Here is a 19,922-nt window from a genome sequence, read left to right as displayed (position 1 = left end):
TGGTGTTATCACTCAGTGCGATACGGACGGGTTACTACACGGGGCTTCAACTAGTTACTCAACGGAACAGAATAGTCTTAAAACACTTAAAATTTCTGAAATCTGGAAATCTAAGAGACTACAAATATAATAAAATCCACTGTCTTAACCAAGACTAGAAGCTATAGAAAATTATGTACACTCGACTATGCAAAAATTCACTTTTATAAGAAAGAAAATACCAGACTTCCTTGTAGGCACAGGGTGCGTGGTGGGGAGTACATCTCCCAGCCAAGGTCTCATGAACTGGAAAACGGTCGGAGGAGGATGCGCAATTCACAGCAAAGCCGATCCGAGCGGCAAGCCTGAAACGCGGCCCCTTCGTCCGCCGTCAGAAACCGCAGGAAGGAAGCAGGACCAGGCGGGCGGAAATGTGAAGGCAGCAGCACGACAAATGGGAAAGGAAAGAGACAGTTTCCCGAATGCAGGAGGAGATGAGCTATGACGGCCTTTCTGGCAAAGCAACAAGGTCTCCTAACAAGCCAAGTACACACATCCCTCTGTGAGATTAGCGGCGGGCACGCTCTGCTTCACTCTAGTTCAACGTCCGGGAACGTCACGCAGACGCCGAGGAGAACGAAAGAACAAAGCGGAGACACCAGGCGGCTCTAGAGGGCTCTCTGGGGTCAGCGAGTGCAGAAGCCTGCAGCTCAGTCGACGCGAGCGGCTCCGCGGGAACATCCGTGTGCAGACGAGGCTGCGTGGCCAGGACAGCGGCACAACACGCTGACCCCGGGCCTGAGAGATCAGTGAAATGACTGTAAGGGAGTAACAGTGACGCAGAAATAGGACAGTAAGAAGTGAACGAGCTGCTTGGGGATGTTTAAAATGGAAAAGGAACCGATGCAGCAGATGAGAAAGACACACCCCCCGGAGTGGCCACTGGACCCCCCCGGAGTGGCCACGGGACCCCCGGGAGCTGGAGAGGCTGCATTCTTGACCTAACAGCAGAAGGAGCAGAAAGACACTCTATTTCTAATAAGGAACATGGTACCAGATGAGATGATCAAGAGCAGAAAGAGCTCTTAGGTGACTTTTTTTTAACACAAAAGAAAGCTCCGCAGATACAGCAGAAGCCGAAGGACAAGGACAAGGGAACCAACACCAGACGGGGGAGCAGAGGGCTGGTGGGGTCACAGGCTCCCGTCTGTTCACACTGGTCCTCTGGGGGCCCCACCGCAGGGGCCGGACCGAAAGGCACGCCTTAGCAGGCCCCAGTGATGCGGCAGCTAGCCTGGGCCCACGGTGTGACAGCTCAACGTCATGCGTCCAAAGTTGTCTACAGGTTCAAAAAGAAAAGTAACTGAGGTCGGAACTTGCAGATGAATCAACACAGAAACATTTCTCAGACGGAAGGCCCAGCGCTCCAGGCTGAAAAGGGTCATCAAGTAAGGAAAGCAACAAAAAAGAAAATAACCCAAACTTCGGCACATTTTTTTGTAAAATGTCCAAATATTAAGACTAACAAGAAGATCCTACAGTCTTCCCAGAGGAGAAAACGTTCCCAAGAAAGGAACAAGAATCCGAATGAGTACGGACAATGGAAAGTGGGTGAGATTTTCACTGTGAAGGGATCCCGGGGGGTGAGTGGGGCTGGGGGGGCGGCAGCAGGCCCGACAGCGGTGCTCACGGGCGCGACAGCAGGTGGAAACGGGGGGCAGAGACAGCGTGGACTTGAGAGAGCTCTCCTGGGGGGGCAGGTCGGCAACAGAACCTGAGGGTGCCCTGGATCTGGGCAAACTGGGGCCAAGGTAAACAACTCGTGGATGGGGAAACACTCAGGATAACTGGGCTCAGGGACAGAGACATTTGGCAAAGTGAGCTCTGTGCCTCCATCCTAGGACATCCAAGGGAGATGCGGAGCAGACTAATCCGCGGCTCAGCGCGTACGGACTGTGGAGGTCATTTAAATGCTGAGCCCACAGATGACCCGGAAGGTCCTCCACACTCTAGGCACCAGAAAACACAGTGCTCTCGTGAGAAGACGGCTTCCTGAGGAGAACCCCACACACTGCTGCACCTGTTGAAAGTAGTTTCGCTTGTATTTCTCACGAGAATCTGAAACCGCTCTAGTGAGCGCTCCCCAAACCCAGTGAGCGCAGAACACCGTGCCCCCGGCTGCCCACGAGCCCTCGCTGAGACACGGAGATGCGGAGTCCAGTCTCCCCACTGGGGGAGGAGAAGCATCCAGGCGGTGACCTGACGCCAGCAGCCCGCACGGCCAGACCCCGGCCCGGCCCCCGCCTCCCGAGCCCAGCGGCTCCTCACCTGGATGCGGGAGCGGGCCAGGTAGACGTTGGACTTCCACTCGGTCTTCATCTTGCGGTACTGCGAGGACTTGGAGTGCACGAACTGCTTGCTGTAGGGCGCGTTCAGCTCCCCCGTGACCGTGCTCTGGAAGGACTTGGAAGTGCTGGTGCTGTTCAGGGTGTGAGGCCTGCACGCAGTGGCACGTCAACAGGAAAAAATGAAAGGAAAACTGAAGATATCTCCGAAGAACGCCCAAAGCCGAGCGGGTTCAAACTCTGACTGACAGGAACATACATGGAAAGCCGCCTAGCAGAGCCGCACGGCGAGTTCTCTGACGCGGTCGGCACGGACGCAGCCAGAGACGGCAGGTTTGTAAGCAGCGGACAGAGCAAGCACAGAAACCACTAATACGCCGGGAAACCCTGGGCTGTACTATGTGAAGTTAAAACAAAATACCTTAACACAAACCTCTTGACATGGGCACTCATTTTAGGTTCGGATCGGGCGCAGCCTGTGGGGTTCACGGCGAGGGGGAGCTCCATGAGAGGGTTGCGGCCGTACCGGAAGGCGTAGTTCTCACACGCCTCCACCCCCGGGAGCTGGAAAGGAGCCAAACAGACACAGGGTGAACGTGCGTGATCAAGACCGCGACCGTCCTGAGCTGGCCCGGGGAGGGCCCGACCGGAACTTTCCGGAAGTAACTTGTCAACATACTCCCTGTGAACAAAATGGTCTTTCAACGCGTGTCCTGGTAGCCAGCCTGCACTCAGATCTACTTCAGCACTAACACACGGAGTTCAGTTTCAAAGCAGAACATCGTCAACCCTGGCAATTGCTCCTTGAAGAAAAAGACTAACCCACAGAACCGCCACAGGCCAAGTCACACACGTGCCGGCGCCACTTTAAGATCTGACTATCCCGACCCAGTGTGTCCTGACTTACAACTTCGCTCTTTCAACTTGTGTATCTGGAATTTAAAAATTAAATATAGTTAAAAACTATTGATATGGTTTCCTGTCTTGATTTCTTGCTTCTTCCAATTTGACTGCAATGAGCTAGGTTATCATACTCAGTTCCCTGAGAGTGTAGATGATAAGCTAAGGTTTATTTGTAAGAAAGTTTTATGTTAAAGGCCTCTTCTAGAATATACTTCTTGTGAAATATTTCTCTACAGACATAAAAGATGCACATCACTTAGGCAGGGCTCTACCGAAGGAAGGAAGCAGACCTAGAACTCAGTGGCTTGTGGGGTGTCCTCTGCTTCTCCAAAAAAACAAAAACAAAACAAACCCCACCAACCATCAGTGATTTTTTTTCTTGCTCAGGATAATGCCTTATAACCACACAACTCCTCAAAAGCATTGTGTGCAGACTCACTGGCAAACGCGTTAATCATCTTACAACGAGAGGGCCGAGAAGACCACGTGCTCCTGCGGTCACTGCCCAGCCCTGCTCTTCCCTCTGCCTCGTCTGCCCCCGCGCAGAGAACCTGCAGTGTGTGAGCCACCTCAGGGAGAGAATGCCACCATGCACTGAGGTGTCCCCACGAGTCACAGATGGCTTGCGACACGAAGAGAGCAAAGCGCTACCTCAGAGTATCCTAGCGCAGCCCGTGGGGACCGCCACCTGCAGCCGCAAAGGCAGTCCCGCTACCACACCCGGCCCGAGGCACTCACGGACTCCGCGATCCGCGCCACTGCAGACACCGTGAGCCCGAACAGGTCTTCTCCCTTCAGATACGCTGGGAAAAGCTGGAGCATTTCCGACTGTTTTCTCACGCATGCCACGGGCTCCAAAATTTTATCCCAAACACCTACACAGGGCCCAAACAGAAACAAAACAATTTAGAACGCACTTGCTCACCGCTGAACACAGAGGAAGCAGGATGCGGCACAAATAGCAGAGACGGGCCAACCTCTCAAAGACAGTTTCCAAGTCAAGCCTGGGGGTGGTGAACCGACCACACTACCACCTGCTTATCAAACGACAGTTTATTTTGAAGACTTTATGGAATTTTAGGGAAAAGAATGTGTTACATTAAGGAAATAAAACAGTGAAAGTAGAAAAGAAAGTTTAACGTAACAAATTCAAATAAGAGCTTAATTCATTTTCACACTAGACATATAACTTTATATTTTTAACTGATCAGCCCAATTAGCAGTATCCAGAAGTAGGTTTCTTTCCTCTCAGATTTAAATTAAAATAGGAAATTCATATTTCCATTGGAATTATCTTCAGGGCATTTTCATACTTTTTTTTTTAAAAAACAGCCAGAGGGCGCCTGGGTGGCTCAGTGGGTTAAAGCCTCTGCCTTCGGCTCGGGTCATGATCCCAGTCCTGGGATCGAGCCCCACATCGGGCTCTCTCCTCCGCGGAGAGCCTGCTTCCTCCTCTCTCTCTCTGCTTGCCTCTCTGCCTACTTGTGATCTCTGTCTGTCAAATAAATAAATAAAATCTTTTAAAAAAATAAAAATAAAATAAAAAAAATAAAAATAAAAATAAAAAACAGCCAGAGTTTAAAAAAAAAACAATTCCCCGGTACACCTCAATAAAATGACAGCCTATGGTCAGAATGAAGAGTCCAACTTCTAGCTCCAAATTTGTTCAGTGTCTGGTAATCCTCATACAAGGCAGCGCACCCCGCATGCTGTGAACACGGTCTCCTGCCTTCTGACACGAGGAGGGTCCCCGACACAAACAACAGGCGACCCTCGTCCACAGTCACTGCTTTATCACTGAGCACTCACACACGTATTCTGACTGTGGGTGCGCAAGTCTAGCAAGTGCTGACGAGACGGCCCAGCACAGCCGGCAGATACAGTGACACAAAGAGGCTAAGAGTCGCATTTGGGAACCAAAAAATCCACGTCTGTTTTCGTACAGTCTGAAACAAACAACAGAAAACGCGGAAACGCGGACATAAAACGTCGGCGGCCAGCTCTGCAGGGCGCGCACGTGTGGGTCTTACCTTTAGGAGAGGAATCACTTAAGACCAGATCCTCGTGGCCTTGCTCCACGATCCTGATGACGAACACGGGGCGCCCGTCCTTCTCCTCGATGGAGCACAGGTAGCGACAGCGCCGGTTGGCGTAGCGGGTGCTCCAGTACAGGCGGCTGGCCTCGTAGCCCACGGGGAAGAGCGCTTTGGGCGAATGGAAGGCCTGCATCTGCTGCGGAAGCAGCTGGCCAATCGTGTGGAAGATGAGGCTTCCCACGCGGAACGTGTGGTCGCGCTCCCCGCGCTGCACGATGCTGGCGATCTGTCGCACCTCGTCGCGCTGGACGTAGACCCGTCTGAAGACGGCGAAGTAACTTAACTCCTGCTCGTGAATTCCCTTTGGTTTGTGCATGGGACAAAGCATCGTTTTATCCTTAAAAAACATGCATTGTGCTTTAATGGCGCAGGTGAAGTGGTAAATGTTGGCGCAGCGGAAGCGGTGACAGCCGCTGGTGGCGCCCATCTTGTGGCAGAAGACGCACTTCATCTGCAGGCCCCTCCTCAGCGCCAGCTCCACGTTTATCAGGGCCCCCGCCTGGGTCTCGTAGACCTCTGTGGACCACAGCGCACAATTCAAGTGGACCCACAGGTCTAGGTCAAGGTTGAGCAGTCTTGCTGGCCCGTCCGTCAGCCCGTCCCCTTCCTCGTGACAGAAGCAACACTTCCGATAGTCTTTGGGCACGGGGTCCGGTTTGAGGGAAGTGCCCAGTTTCTTCAGAAACTCATCTATCTCGTCCTCACAAGGCGGTTTGAAGCCCCCCTTGGGGATGACGATGTGGACGCTCCACTTCTTCCACCTCATCCCTCGCCACTTTTTACTGATGGGCCGACAGTCTTCAAACCCGCCGTGCACGGTCCTGAGCCGCGGCTTTAACTTGACCGTTACCTTGAGCTCGTCTGGCTTTGCCTCTACTTTGGCTGCTTCAAACGCTGGAGGGAAAGTGATGGGGGGTGACGCCGGGGGAGAAGCCTCCTCCTGGAGCTGCGGGAGGCAGTGCACGTCCAGAGTGGAGATGTTGTTGCTGTATTGATGGAATGCTCTGGAAGGCGTCTCCTTCACGGGTGACGGTGGCAACGGCGGAGCAGATTCCTGCACAGCGAAAGAACAGAGGAGTAAGAAGAGCAGTTGGTCCCAGAGCAGGAAGCCAAGCAGCAGGGGGGTCACAGGGCCTGTGCCCCGGGAGGGGTGGGGGACAGGGGAAGGGTCACACGCAGCAGAGGTGGACAGCAGACACTGCCCACGGTGCCCACGGGCTGATGAGAGCCGGGCCATGTCGGGAGTCCCGCCCCAGGCCTTCTGGACCAGGCTGTATCTCTGGAGAATGTTCTGCTCCTAAACCTTCTCAGACACTCCTCTCTGACCATAATCAAGCCAGAAAAATCAATGCTGAAGAGAGAAGCTATCTGGTTTAATTCGTACAATGGAACAGTGCTTTCCGTTGGACCAAATAAGAACTTCAGAACGTGATCTTCTCTGAGCTTATCCGCACTCGGAAACCCACGTCTGTCCATTTCAGGCGGAACTCATCAGCATACGTATGAGGAAAGAAGGGGCAATGGTCCCCCATCAAATGCATCGTCTGGAACCCCTCCCTGCGGCTGCCCAGCTCTGATCCGGCTGCTGGAAGCGGTGAGCAGAGAGACAAGCGCCCAGACTTTCTGGGTGCCCTCAGGTTTCCCTGTTCTCACACGACCCCTCCAACCGGGCATCTGAGAAGACACACCTCACATAAATCCAGGAGCAGGCAAGAACTGCACACCAAATTTTAAAAGTATCTGGTAAAAAAGCAATTCTTCCTCTTACAGAAGCTGACACAGTAATTTTTTAGAAGACTGTATTGATTTATTTTGAGAGCATGAGCGGGGTGGGGGTGGGGAGAGAAGGCAGAGGGAGGAGGAGACTCGCCGTGGAGCAGGGAGCCCCGCCCTAGGCCTTCGGGACCAGGCTGTACCTCTGGAGACTGTTCTGCTCCTAAACCTTCTTGGACACTCCTCTGGATCCTAGGACACTGAGATCACGACCTGAGCCGAAGACAGAGGCTTAACTGACTGAGCCACCCAGGCACCCCAGCATATTTTAATTTAAAGTCTAAATCTATTTGGCATAGACCTTGATTTCATTACACTGGAGACGACCGCCTATTATAAAAGGAAGAGCAGCCTCGTCTGCAGCGAGGAAGGACTGGCAGCATTCCCGCCCAAGCAGGCTTCCTTTAACACAAACAGTTCAAAATGTTTATCCAGGGGCACCTGGGTGGCTCGGTGGGTTAAAGCCTCTGCCTTCGGCCTCAGGTCATGATCCCAGGGTCCTGGGATCGAGCCCCGCATCGGGCTCTCTGCTCAAAGGGGAGCCTGCTTCCCCCTCTCTCCCTGTCTCTCTCTGTCTGCCCCTCTACTTGTGATTTGTCAAATAAATAAATAAAAATCTTAAAAATAAACAAAAACTGTCAATCCATCAACCACACGTCGATACACTTAATTCACACAGAATCAGGCACCACAGACCATTTCCACCGTGACACGAGCAACATCTTTCTCCCCAAAATACAGCAGTGGGCTCACAACGTGTCTGCGAACAGGCTTTCCCATCAGGATAAGAGCAATAAAAGCTGTAAGTCCTACTATTGTAATTAAGTCAAGATATTGGTAATTATTTCAGTAAAATTTAAGATATTAGTATTGGTGTTTTATTTATAAATTCTGAACTTTTAAGACATAATTCAAGTCTACCCCCTACCCACCGTCAAATAAGCTGAATTCATCTGAGAAAGCAGCACAGGCTGCCCTTCCTCGGGCATGCAGCATCTACCAAGATGCTACCCAGAGTCTAGGAAGCTCTTCCGTCCATAGCGTAACCCCAAACCATGGAAACCACTCAATATACGCTGTTCCCTGATGGAGACGGTCCTCAACTTACCTTGCTTTCTGAGTTTTTTGCTTGTGTGGTTGATGCATAAAGAATGAAGCAGTTATTACTACAAAAGACGATGTCCTTCTCCACTCTATTGGAGCTTTCTCGGGAATCCTGTGAGGCAAAGAGAAACGTGTGGGAATCTCGAGCCAAAATTTCCTAAGAACACGTTCTATCCATTGTTGGTTTTTATGCTCTGTTAAAAGTGAAAGTAGTTCTCTATCTTAAAAGTAAAAAAGTAACTCCCTGCCAATATTTAGCATATAATTTAGCCAAAGAGAAAATAAATGTATAAAAATAAACTTTATTATCCGTATTTTACTCTATTCAGACATATGGGCGTCTTATAATGTCCAATTTACCCGTCTGCTGTCACCGTTTGGTTTTAAGCTAAACACGCCAAATATACACTGAGGCTCCTGGGCAGAACCGGAGTCCCACGGAGCCGCCGTGACTGGGCGGGACACCTGACACAGCAGCGGAGCACCATAACCAAGCGGGACACCTCAGCGGAGGGACACCCTAGTACCTTGCTCACAAAGGCCAGGTCTCTGAACGACTTGCGCACGCCGCTCCCGAGGACCACCACCTTGCAGTGACAGCACCACTGCGGCCTGAGTGCCGCACTGTCTGCTCTCCCGGGACCAGAGTCCTTATATCCGGAGAGACCTAAGTGCAGAAGACGGCCGTTAGGGAGCCACATTAACCAGCTACCCGATGCAGGTGTAAAGCTAAATCCACTCAGAACACGGCTCATCTGACATACCTGATTTTATTCTTTTTTAATAAAAACCTTATCTTTCAAGCAGTGGTTACAGGGCAGCTATTACGCGCGTGGCCCTGGAGCACAGAGGGACACACCTGTCCTCACGCAGCTGAAACAGCGCTCACACGCGAGGGGTGCGAGAGGACACCAATCCGCCACGAGATCAACATTCACCCTACGTGCAAAGGGAATGGGGCGGGGGACACTACCTCTGCTTGAGGGTTAGGACAATAAAAATGTTTTAGGAGAGACGGAAGAGATACATGTACAAGAGTCCTAAATGTGATCCGGGAAGTCGCCGAGGGCTAAGGAGAGTCCCAGGGCCAGGAGACAAGCGTGGTCAGGCACACTCGGGGCGGACCATCGCGTGGGGCGTGGAGGCGGAAGGCAGGACAGGGAAAGTGAGCGAGGCGGGAGCAGCCTGGAGGCCGAGCCCGGAAGCCCGCACGGGCAGCTCTGGGTCAGAGTTGGTGGATGAGGAGTGAGACGCTGCCAGGTCCCGAGAGCGCGGCCAGGACTGAAACAAGAGTCCGAGGGAATGGGGCGAGGCGGCAGCCCTGCCCTTGGGCCTCCGGAGCAGCTCATCCGTGGGGAGAGCAGGGCTCATGAGGACAGGGCACTGGCCCAGCAAGACGCAAGTGGGGGTGCGAGGCACAGAAGGAGAGGGGCACAGTCACAGATGCTGGCCTCGCGTGCACCCGGAAGCCAGGCCGTCGGGGCGGCGGGCCCTCCGGGAGACACAGAACAAAAGCTGCGGAGGGCGAGCAGCCCGCAGAGGGAGCCGGCACTCCGCCAGTGCCCCGGTGACTCTGACTCCCAGCCACTAAGGTCAAACCACAGCACCGAAGACGGAGCACCCACAGGAGGCCCAACTACCCAGGACTACACACCAACACGCCACTACCTGTTCAAAACTAAAGTGGGATTTTATTTTAATTTTTTGAAGTAGATGTAAAAAAAATTTTTTTTTAAGATTTTATTTGACAGACAGAGATCACAAGTAGGCAGAGAGGCAGGCACAGAGAGAGGGGGACACAGGCTCCCCGCCGAGCAGAGAGCCCGATGCGGGGCTCGATCCCAGGACCCTGAGATCATGACCTGAACCGAAGGCAGAGGCTTTAACCCACTGAGCCACTCAGGCACCCCTTGAAGTGAGATTTTTAAAGAGAATAAGCTTGTGAGTGGAGAATGAATCTGAGGTTAACAAAAGGCAGACTGCTCACCATTGCTTGTTGGAGGGAAAGACCCATCGGGCTGCTTCAGCCGGTACGAGCTGGCTAATCTGGGAGGGTTTGCAGGTCCTGGCGGCGGCCCACGAAGAAATAAATGCTGTCGACACTCCAAGCCTGGGTTTACTCTGTGGCTACCGACCAAACCCATTGATGGAACATCTGGAGCATTACTGACCTCATAGCTGTTAGGAATTCGGACGTGAAGAAGGTCGGAAAATGCAGCCACCACACTGCTAATGTTCTAGAACACAAGTGTAAACACAGAGTTAGCCCCGGAGGCCAGTGAGCCACAGGCGTGGGTGAATGCCGTCTGCCGGACATGCACGGTGTGAGCAAATCCAGCCACTTTCACTTATACTTAAGAGTCTCAGGGAAAAAAAAAAAATCGTTTTAATGGATCAGTATCCCCATCAAGCTTTCCTGAGCAGAAATCCTCACACAAGGATCCCAATTAGCGTGACGCATTTGTGCGACCGTTCAAGTATTCGAGCTACGGTCACCGCTGCAGGAGGGAGGGAAACCTAGGTCTCACCGCTGGGCAGACACTGCCTCGAGTGGACTTCGTCCAGTGCCGGGCAGAGAGCGCTGTGTCCCTCCCCCCACCCACCGGGCTAAGCTGTACCAATGGCCAGAACGTTCTATCACTGGACCGTAGTGTGGGGGCCAACATCCTCACCGAACCAAAACAGAAAAAAATTCTCAGGAATTTATTAGCATTTGATTGGGGCAGCTGCTACCTGGACGTTCGCACTACTCCTGTAAAACTGAGTGCCGACCAAGTTCTTTCTCACGGCTCCATTTTCTATGTGTAGTTCTCAAGAGGTTTCTCTCTGAAGGACACACGCTTTACTAAGAACACGAGAACAGGAGCTTCATTTTGCCCTGGCCTCCCCGGAGAGCCACGTGACGCTCATTCAGGGTCTCAGAAGCAGCCCGGACACCTGACCGCTCGTCCTCGCTCTGGGGGCTTCTGCCCGCCACGACCCTGCTGTGCATGTCTCGCTCTAAGCCGCCCGACGCCCCGTAAGAACGTGGACAGTTTATGACGTTAAAAAGCAATTTCGTCTTTACCTCGGCAGCTGTAGGATGCAGGGTTATTGCCACAGATATAAGACCCGATCTGGGACCGTTTGGGGATGAACCAAAAGGTGGTGTGAAAAATAAAGTGCCTGGCTCAGCTTTGATGTCACTCCTTCTCGATTCCAAACCTTAAGTGGGGGGAGAAAGAAGGAAGGAAGGACAGAGGGAAAGTAGGGAGAAAGGAAAGATGACGGAGTGTTAATGGCTTTTCAAAATCAAAACGTGAACGTCAGTAAACCGGCAGACGGTAACAACAAGTACTTTCACCGAGAACGTTCTGTACCTTTCCCAGCACTGCTCGGAAGAATCGGAATAATGGGCGACGGCACGGGCTCTGGAGGCTCCTCTTTGACCAAGGACAAATCTGGGTATCTGCTCACTTCCATCCCCACCACACTCTCAGGGGAGGACGAGGGAACGAAACTGTCAGGAGTGTCCCGATCAGCACCGTGATCCTGAATCCTGAGAGAAGAACACAGATTACACGTCGCCATGGGCACGTCCACCACTGGGGGCTTCCTGCAGACCCAGCCCTGTCCACTAGCGGGACCAGGAGGTTCCCCTGGACAATGGCAATGACGTAAGAAGCCAAAGAACAGGTTCGGGGCCAAACACGAAATCTCTCGGAAAAAGACCCAAGAAACACATCCAACTATGAAGCAATTTAATGAACCTCAACACCAAAGTGTAAAAGACTTGCCAAGACGTTCAGATTACCACACAGCAGAAGAAGGACGATACTCACACCTCTGGCTAGTTCCAGGTCCCTGAGACTATGGAACAGTCTGCAGCCAGAAAAGGAAAGAGCCATCTTGCACACCCCCACGGGCACACCCGCAGAGCCCTCCAGGCTGCTGCTCGTAGAGGCAACGGGGCGGGGGAGGGACTTTGTCATTAGAGCTTCACAGGCCTTTATTTTTCCTAATTGATCAAGTACAGTGGAAGAAGGGAATAGTCTAGCCCAAGAATCTAGAGGTTAACTAGGGTAACTGAGGTCAGGGGACAAGTGTGGTGTCAAGCCACTGCTGCAGGGTACCCCAAAACCTGGGGTCTCCCAGCACCCCCAAAAGGAGACACTGTTATGTGGAGAGAATTTGAGCAGTAGCATTATGAGGAGACCCAAGAGTGGCTTCAGCTTCTAGAATGGGTCCCTGTGAAGCAGTAGTGCCCTACCCTAGGGCACAACACACGCATATAACTGCCCCCGATTCAGGGATCGAGCAAGTTCCAGCAGCACAATGCAGAAGAGAGCAGGGAGACTGGATTCTAAATCTGGACAAGTAACGTCTTTTGGCCCACAGTTGTCTCCTTGGTGGAGTAAGGGACTTAATCTACATGATGTCTCATCAAGCAGAGGGCAGTTATCCGATTAGCTAAAGGAGAATCACCAGACAAAGTACATGAGAACCTTTCCTAGACCTAACGAGGTGGGGTGTGGTTACATACTAAGGGAAACGGTTTCTCCCCAGAGTCTTGGGTCTGAAGAGCTAACAGAAAGAAGTACAAAACTGGACGGGCCAGTCCTTAAATCCTCCTCCCCAAAGGCATTCTCCAGGATCTGTGACTGCTGCCCTTTGATTTCAGACATCTGCAAACATCAGTAAGTGACAATGATCTCCGAGATATTTTGCATACAGACTCCTACTGCCTTAATGTCCATTTACGTGTTGAACTTAAACCATCTAAGAACTGAAAAATGTACAAACTAATTACTTTTAATAGTTACGAATGTTTTATAAACTAAGTCCTAGAGAAAACCATTCAAATTTTCACCCCTTGCATGTTTTTACATGCTATCCCTGCAATCCGTACAGACACACTATATACATATTTTTTAAAAAATGAAATACCTAAAAAATATGCAAGAAAAAGAACTTCTACCTTAATTCTTCCTGATTATTATGGGGAGGTGTTGGCAGGGAAGCTGGAACATCCACTGTCTTGGGGCCCTGAGCAATAGCCCTGGCCAACAAGTCATCCTGGGGTCTGAACGGCAGCTGAAATGGTTTAGGTCCTAGACTTTTGGTAACTGGAAAAGCGAAAACACAACCAAAAACAGATTTAGTCAAAACGGATACATGGGGGAGAAGAGAAGGTCACGACTTGACTGCCTTTTCACCAAACACAGCTGGGAAAGGCACACTCCTCAGAGGTGTGCGACTCAGAGCGGTACGGTCATACCTTCATGGCTCATTAATACTCCAGCTCTTCCGGCAAGTTCTTCAGTTGTCGCAAAACCATTTGCCATCTTCTGACAAGCCATAGGAGGTGGTGTAGGAGGAAGAGAGGCAGGGGGTGTTGGAGGATTACTTAAATTATTCTGCTGCAGGAGACCAAAAAATTTTAAATTATATGCTACAGAGCAAATATGCCATGACCTTGCTAAAACTTAGTTCTGTGAATTTTTAGCACATGGAAGCAAGGCTACAGAAATGTCATCAAGACGCATCTTCATTCCTAAATGAACACCAAGAAGAAAAATAAATGGACAAGGCCAGGAGGTTTTTTGGTGGGAGAAATACTCGGGCTTATATGGACCAGTTCACCATTTGCTTACTCTGCCCAGCTTGAGTACTTGAAATTAAGAACCAAAGTAACATTATTCTATTCTATACATCTTTCAAATTTCATTGTTATAGCCAGTGAAAGACAGCTTTAAAATTCCACCAATAAATTGCAGAACGTTCTCAAGAATTCCATTATTCAATTCTCATTAAGATATGCCCCAGGTCCATTAAAAGAAACAAAAAACAAAAACAAAAAAACCTTGAGAATTTGTGGTCCTAATCTTATCATTACAACTCATAGCCTCAATATTAGAATCTGGACTGTCCAAAACCTCTGTAAGATGCGAAAGTCTTAGCAATAACACGGAAATGGCTGACTCGTTAACAAACGGGAGTCCCCTCCAAACACTTCTCTCTGCTTAGCATGTCATCGATTTGTCATTGTTCATTGATGGGTCCGTCTCTCAGGGATTGTTGGAATCTACCAATAATACCGTGAGAATCGAGTGTAAGGTGAAATTACAAATCTTGCAAAGATCGGGGATCTCATGAAGGTAATGAAGTGTGTTGGAGAGCAGCTCGCATCAGAAGAGAAGGCATTTACAAGAGTGAGGACAGGCTCTAACTGAAGAGAAAAGCCGACAATGACAATAAATGGAGCGTCACAAGAGAATGACTTTAATACTAAAGTAAGAAGAGAAGCCCTCCAGAAAACTGATGATACTCTCAAATATTTTTTGCAAAAAGATCATTTTACGTAAGTCAGATGTGAAGTAAGAATGTCTAAATAAGGCTATTATAAAACGTTGCTAAAACAGTAACCCCAAAAGATAAATTTGAGTTAGTTTGGTATTTTAGTTTAAGAATTACTGTCTAGTTGTAATTATTACCTAAATCATTAGACAAAATACACTTTTCAATTTTTTTCATTTCATTTTCCAGGGAAAACTGCTAACTACATCTTTTATTCTATTTACTATGTATTTGGATTCTTTTTAAAGAGTTAATAAAGGTTATAGGAAAACGGGTATTTTCTCTACCATGGAAATACATAAGGGATGTTCTTCACTATTTGTATTCTTACCTATAAAAAATTACAAATATTTATGTTAGAAACTCTTCATCCAGGGAAATTTTTACCTTTTAGCTGAACTAATAAAGTTTAAATGAAACTTCGAAGATTAGATGGAAAAACAAGACAAGCTCTCCCAATTCTGATATGGTATCCAAAGAGGAAGCAAGGTAAGACCTTGGCGAAGAAACATACCTTGTAGATCAACTGAGAATAGTAATCCGAAACCCCTTCAAGGGTAGCACTGCCAAAAGTTCCTAGAAGTCGGCTCCCACTATTAAATTGGCCACTGCCATAAGGAAGAAAGTGCGCAAAGTTCACTCCAATGATTGGTTCCATTAGAGGGAGCAGAGAGAGCTGCTATTAAAAAACACATTGAAGAGTAATGTACACGGTCAACAAAACAGAGCGTTTCGCAACTTTTCTAAGACCCAAGGCAACTTAGTCCAATAAGGCTTGACAAAAACAAGACTTAAAAATTTCGAGTATCAAAATGCTAGAGTAAGTAAGTGAGAGAGACCACAGAATCTCTAGGATATATTTAAAAATGAGCTTTACTCTCATCTGTCTTAAAGGGATGCTACCAGGCATCTAACAAGAAAAACATGTTCCTTATCTTTGCTCAGCAAGAATCAGGGCATGAAGGGAGGCCAGGGACCCCCAGTGGCACTCTTAGGGGCTGTCTCCCACCTTCTGTGACAACCACAAAGGTGTAAGAACAGAGTTTACTGCGGGGAGACCGGCAGCTGCATTTCCTTGCATCCAGAGTCACAAGTAACACAGACAGTTTCTCTTGGTGCTGAGGCTGCTCCTTCTGACCACAAGTAAATCCTGACCGTCACCTACCAATCCATCTGCCTTACTGCCATTTTCGGGTGCCAATAGGATATGGTGCGGTTTTGCTTGCAATCAGGAAATCTACTAGACTCTTTGTTGAGACATCATTTATCTTTATAATTACTTTACTTAGGAAATATGGCGATAAAAGAAAATTTCAGTTTAACAGGGTTGAAAACGCATTTGACGCCTCACTTGACTTTTTAAAGGAGCTGCTCCGAGCGACTCACCTGCTTCAGGTGGGTAAAGGAGTCGGCGGTGGCGTACATCGCTTGTTTCTCCTCTTCATCCTTCTTCCTTTTCTTGGAGCGAGGTGCAGCCTTCTCCCCTGTCCTCTGAGTCCGTTTGCTTCGAGGTTTCTTGGTTTCACCTCCTCCATCTGTTTTTGGCAATTGGTTGTTGCCACATCCAAAACCACCTTGCACTGGAGCCCCCAAAGTTCGCTAATGTAATTGGAAAGGTCGAGAGGTAAGTGGACTGTGCGCGCGCCGGCCCCTGCAGTTCATGCTCATCCAGTCCTGTCCCATGACGCACCTTCCTAACGGGTACTATGAGTCGGGGAAAGGCAGTGGCCTCTTACGGTCTGTTTTCTGAGTGATCATCCCCTTTTCAAACACTATTCTCAAGTACAGAAATTGGTAAGCTGCAAAGCTTGCAGAAAGACCAGAATTCTTAATGTGGCTACTCTCCATCTCAGAGCAAGCATTACTCCTTAGGTGGGACCACCAGGTGCCAGTGCAGACCGGCGCTCCCTGGTCCTGCTCTCTGGAGACTGTGGGGAAGATGCGCTCTTGGCCAGGTGCCCACGACAGCCCCTGCACTGCGGTCCTGGGGAGTTCTTTTGGGTTTCCCTTAGGAATGGGTGAAATACAAGGTCTGTCCATAGCCTATGCACCTTCGCTGAGAGGAACAGCTAGCCTTGGATCAGTAAAAATAAACAAGGCCGGACATTCAAATTAGCTCACGGTCACAAATGTGACTGGGTAATAACGGCTCTATACTTAAAGTCCATGAGAGGGGCTACACGTATGCTAGCAAATGAGTGCCCCTGCCCCTTTATTTAAACCTTTCTCTTTACTTAATGGCTAAGAAGAAGTGAGAATAAACCAGTCCTTGAAGAGGTTCTAGAAGGTACTGCTGTCAATACCTATTAATATGGAAATATTTTTAGGGGCCATTGTTTTTAAATGTTACAGTTATACTTTGTTAGATAGGTAACTAGAGTTGCTACATGTATTTTGATGTATTCTGCACTTTGAGGGCTTGAAGATTACAGTTTCCGGTTTTATTCTAAATGGCTTGGACAACGCATGGCAACATTTTTTTCTGTAAACAGACCAGCAGTAACATTTCAGGCTCTGTAGTCCAAACAGCACCTGTCGTAACCACTCAACTCTCTGCCCGGGCAGAGCACTCAGCAGAGAACAAGTGTGGCTGTGGTCCAATGAACTTTTAAATCCATGGACACTGAACTTGAATTTCATATAATGTTCACATGTTGTGAAATATTACTCCTTAGATTTTTTTTTTCAGCCATTTGAAAATGTAAAAGCCATTCTAAGCTCAAACAGAAAGGGTAAAATGTCCAAGCAGGCTCAGACTACGCATCCCAGGGCGAGATAATGGTTCTCAAAAAAGCAGTCCCAGAGCAGCAAAAGGAGTACCTCCTGGGTGGGGTGCGTCAGAGATGCATCTTCCCTGGTCCCACTCCAGACCTCCTGAAGGAGAAACTCTAGGAGTGAGGCCCAGCACCCTGTGTTTCAACAAGGCCCTTTAGGTGATGCTGATATATTCAAATTCTGCCCCTCTCCATGTTCATATGCAGAAGAATCACCATGGCTCTTATTAAAGAACACATTCTGATTGGAAAGTCTGTGCTGCAGATTAACATTCTGCATTTCTTAAGAAGTTCCCAGGTGAGCTCAATGCTACTGATCCCCAAGGGCTGTCCTTTGAGTAGCAAGGACCTAAGAATTTCTTATTGGGTTATAAGAGATTAATAATGTAGTTGTTTATTAAGTACGTTTGGGTCAAGCACTTTAAGTGCACTGCAGACATTATCTCTAATCCTCACAACTACCGTAAAAAGCAGGCATTACCACATTTCAAAGAATACTTCTAATTACAGGAGAGCACAAAGGTTAAAAAATCATCCAAATGTCTGCCTGAGATAAAAAGTTAACATTTTAATGTATCTGTGTTCAGTATGTTACTTATGCCTACAGACACTGTGTTAAAACACAATGGACACACTTTGTATTCTTTTATTTTAGTGGCCTGACACATTGTTTCCCATGATATTAAACATCCTTATATAGCATAAATTTTAGTGGCTGCAACAACAAAAAAAGAGAAAAAAAAACCACTTTCAGATATAGCTTAAAGAAACAATAATTAAAAAAAAAAAGAAACAATAATGTAATCAGTAACTACTGTACTAAACTTACTTTCTCTGAAATTCTCTCATTTTTTTTCATTAATAGAACATTAGCTATGCATGTGGTTGCATCTTTGCATATTTTAGAATTTTATATTCCTATGCCAGATTCCTCAATTTGTAATCAGTAGGTCAAAGGTATGTACCTTTTCCAGACATTACCAGCAGAATGTGTTTTAACGGTTAATCCTTGCAGCAACCCTACATAACAGGGAATACTACTACTCCGGCTGTGTACAGATGAGGAAATCAAGGTACAGAAAGGGCCGAACATGTCCCGACCATCCTTCTGGTAAGTGATGACACATGAACTTTATACAGGCTGAGGAAGACCCTCCTAAACCTCCCAGGAAGGCCCTACCACTCACTGCACAGCAACCAGGAAGGTGCTCTTCTCCTAACCCCAACTCACATGTGAATAAGCAGACTGAGCATGGATGAAAACTTGGTCTACCCAACTACCGCCACAGTAATTTTGCCTGTCATGTGACTAGAAAGTAAATGGGATTTCATCATTTGTAAACTGGGGGTAGTAAGTGTTCCTGACATATGACTAAATGATATCTCAGGCAATTGCTCAGCATAGGATACCTACCTGGAATATGGTAAGGCACCATTACCCTTAGTAATAAGGCACCCGACCCCTTGCCACCCTCCTAAACGGATATGGGAATATGTGACACAGTCCAAACATGTATACATCTACAAGTGATCTCACTCCTTTTTCTATCATAACATCCTCTCTATATAACATAATCATCAGTACTAAGACTTCAATCCCACACACTGGGTACTTATGTGCTAATACTATACTAAGTACTGAGAATACAAAGGTCCTCAGGACATAGCCTCTGCTCTTCAAGAAGCTGTTGCAGTGGTATTCTAAAGACTGCTATGTGAGCACATGTGCATCGGCGCACCTGCAAATGGCTGAGCTGAGAAAGGTCTAGGGAAGATGATTCTAGAACTGAGTTGTAAAAGAAAAGAAGACGTTGGCCAGATGTGAAAAAGAAAGGATAGCAACTGGCAGAAACAGCTGCAAATGGCCCCACATGGAAAGGTGAATTCAGAAAGGCCTTCAAGGGGATTGCAAGCAGTTAGGTATTCCTAGGGGGACAGAATGCAGTGGAGAAAGTGGTTAGAGACTGGGTAAATTGATGGCGACAAATAGGACTGAAAAAATGTCACCACTAAAGTTTACAGAAGTTAACTGAATCTATCAAGGCAGCAGCCAAACTCTACAAAATGGTCAAACACCCAAATAAGAGAAAACAAAGAGCAAGAACACTTGCTACAAGAATGGCTTCATTAACAACCTTAAAAATGAAAATCTGAACAAAATGTACCACTTCAGCCCATTCAATTAAGAAATGAAAATTGGGGGCGCCTGGGTGGCTCAGTGGGTTAAGCCGCTGCCTTCGGCTCAGGTCATGATCTCAGGGTCCTGGGATCGAGTCCCGCATCAGGCTCTCTGCTCTGCAGGGAGCCTGCTTCCCCCTCTCCCTCTCTCTGCCTGCCTGTCTGCCTGATTGTGATCTCTGTCAAATAAATAAATAAAATCTTAAAAAAAAAAAAAGAAATGAAAATTGTAGGGGTGCCTGGGTGACTCAGTGGGTTAAAGCCTCTGCCTTCAGCTCAGGTCATGATCCCGGCATCCTGGGATGGAGCCCCACATCGGGCTCTCTGCTCAGCAGGGAGCCTGCTTCCCTTCCTGTCTCTCTGCCTGCCTCTCTGCCTGCTTGAGATCTCTCTCTCTCTCTGTGTCAAAAAAATAAATAAAATCTTTATTAAAA

The 19,922-nt window shown here is 48.4% G+C and overlaps 1 protein-coding gene across 19 annotated transcripts in view; it reads right to left on the bottom strand.

Moving 5' to 3' along the window:
• Positions 1–19,922, bottom strand: part of KMT2C (lysine methyltransferase 2C) — a 270,498-nt gene that overhangs the window by 6,258 nt on the left and 244,318 nt on the right. For 8 of the 19 annotated variants that reach the window (XM_032303952.1, XM_032303960.1, XM_032303961.1 and 5 more), the window contains 13 exons: positions 15,923–16,135; positions 15,051–15,215; positions 13,458–13,599; positions 13,158–13,305; positions 11,560–11,738; positions 11,268–11,404; positions 10,188–10,437; positions 8,728–8,867; positions 8,205–8,312; positions 5,258–6,377; positions 3,966–4,102; positions 2,746–2,888; positions 2,308–2,476 (listed from right to left, as the gene is read on the bottom strand). In XM_032303952.1, coding sequence (XP_032159843.1) covers positions 2,308–2,476; positions 2,746–2,888; positions 3,966–4,102; positions 5,258–6,377; positions 8,205–8,312; positions 8,728–8,867; positions 10,188–10,437; positions 11,268–11,404; positions 11,560–11,738; positions 13,158–13,305; positions 13,458–13,599; positions 15,051–15,215; positions 15,923–16,135 — 3,051 coding nt within the window. Of the gene's footprint in view, positions 1–2,307; positions 2,477–2,745; positions 2,889–3,965; positions 4,103–5,257; positions 6,378–8,204; positions 8,313–8,727; positions 8,868–10,187; positions 10,438–11,267; positions 11,405–11,559; positions 11,739–13,157; positions 13,306–13,457; positions 13,600–15,050; positions 15,216–15,922; positions 16,136–19,922 lie in introns of those variants that run through there. The other 11 variants (XM_032303964.1, XM_032303966.1, XM_032303968.1 and 8 more) reach the window with 7 other exon arrangements.

This window comes from Mustela erminea, chromosome 11 (assembly GCF_009829155.1).
Source record: "Mustela erminea isolate mMusErm1 chromosome 11, mMusErm1.Pri, whole genome shotgun sequence".
NCBI classification, from domain to species: Eukaryota; Metazoa; Chordata; class Mammalia; order Carnivora; family Mustelidae; genus Mustela; species Mustela erminea.
The sequence above is the reverse complement of the archived record's forward strand: the minus strand, read 5'-3'. Positions and strand labels throughout refer to the sequence as shown.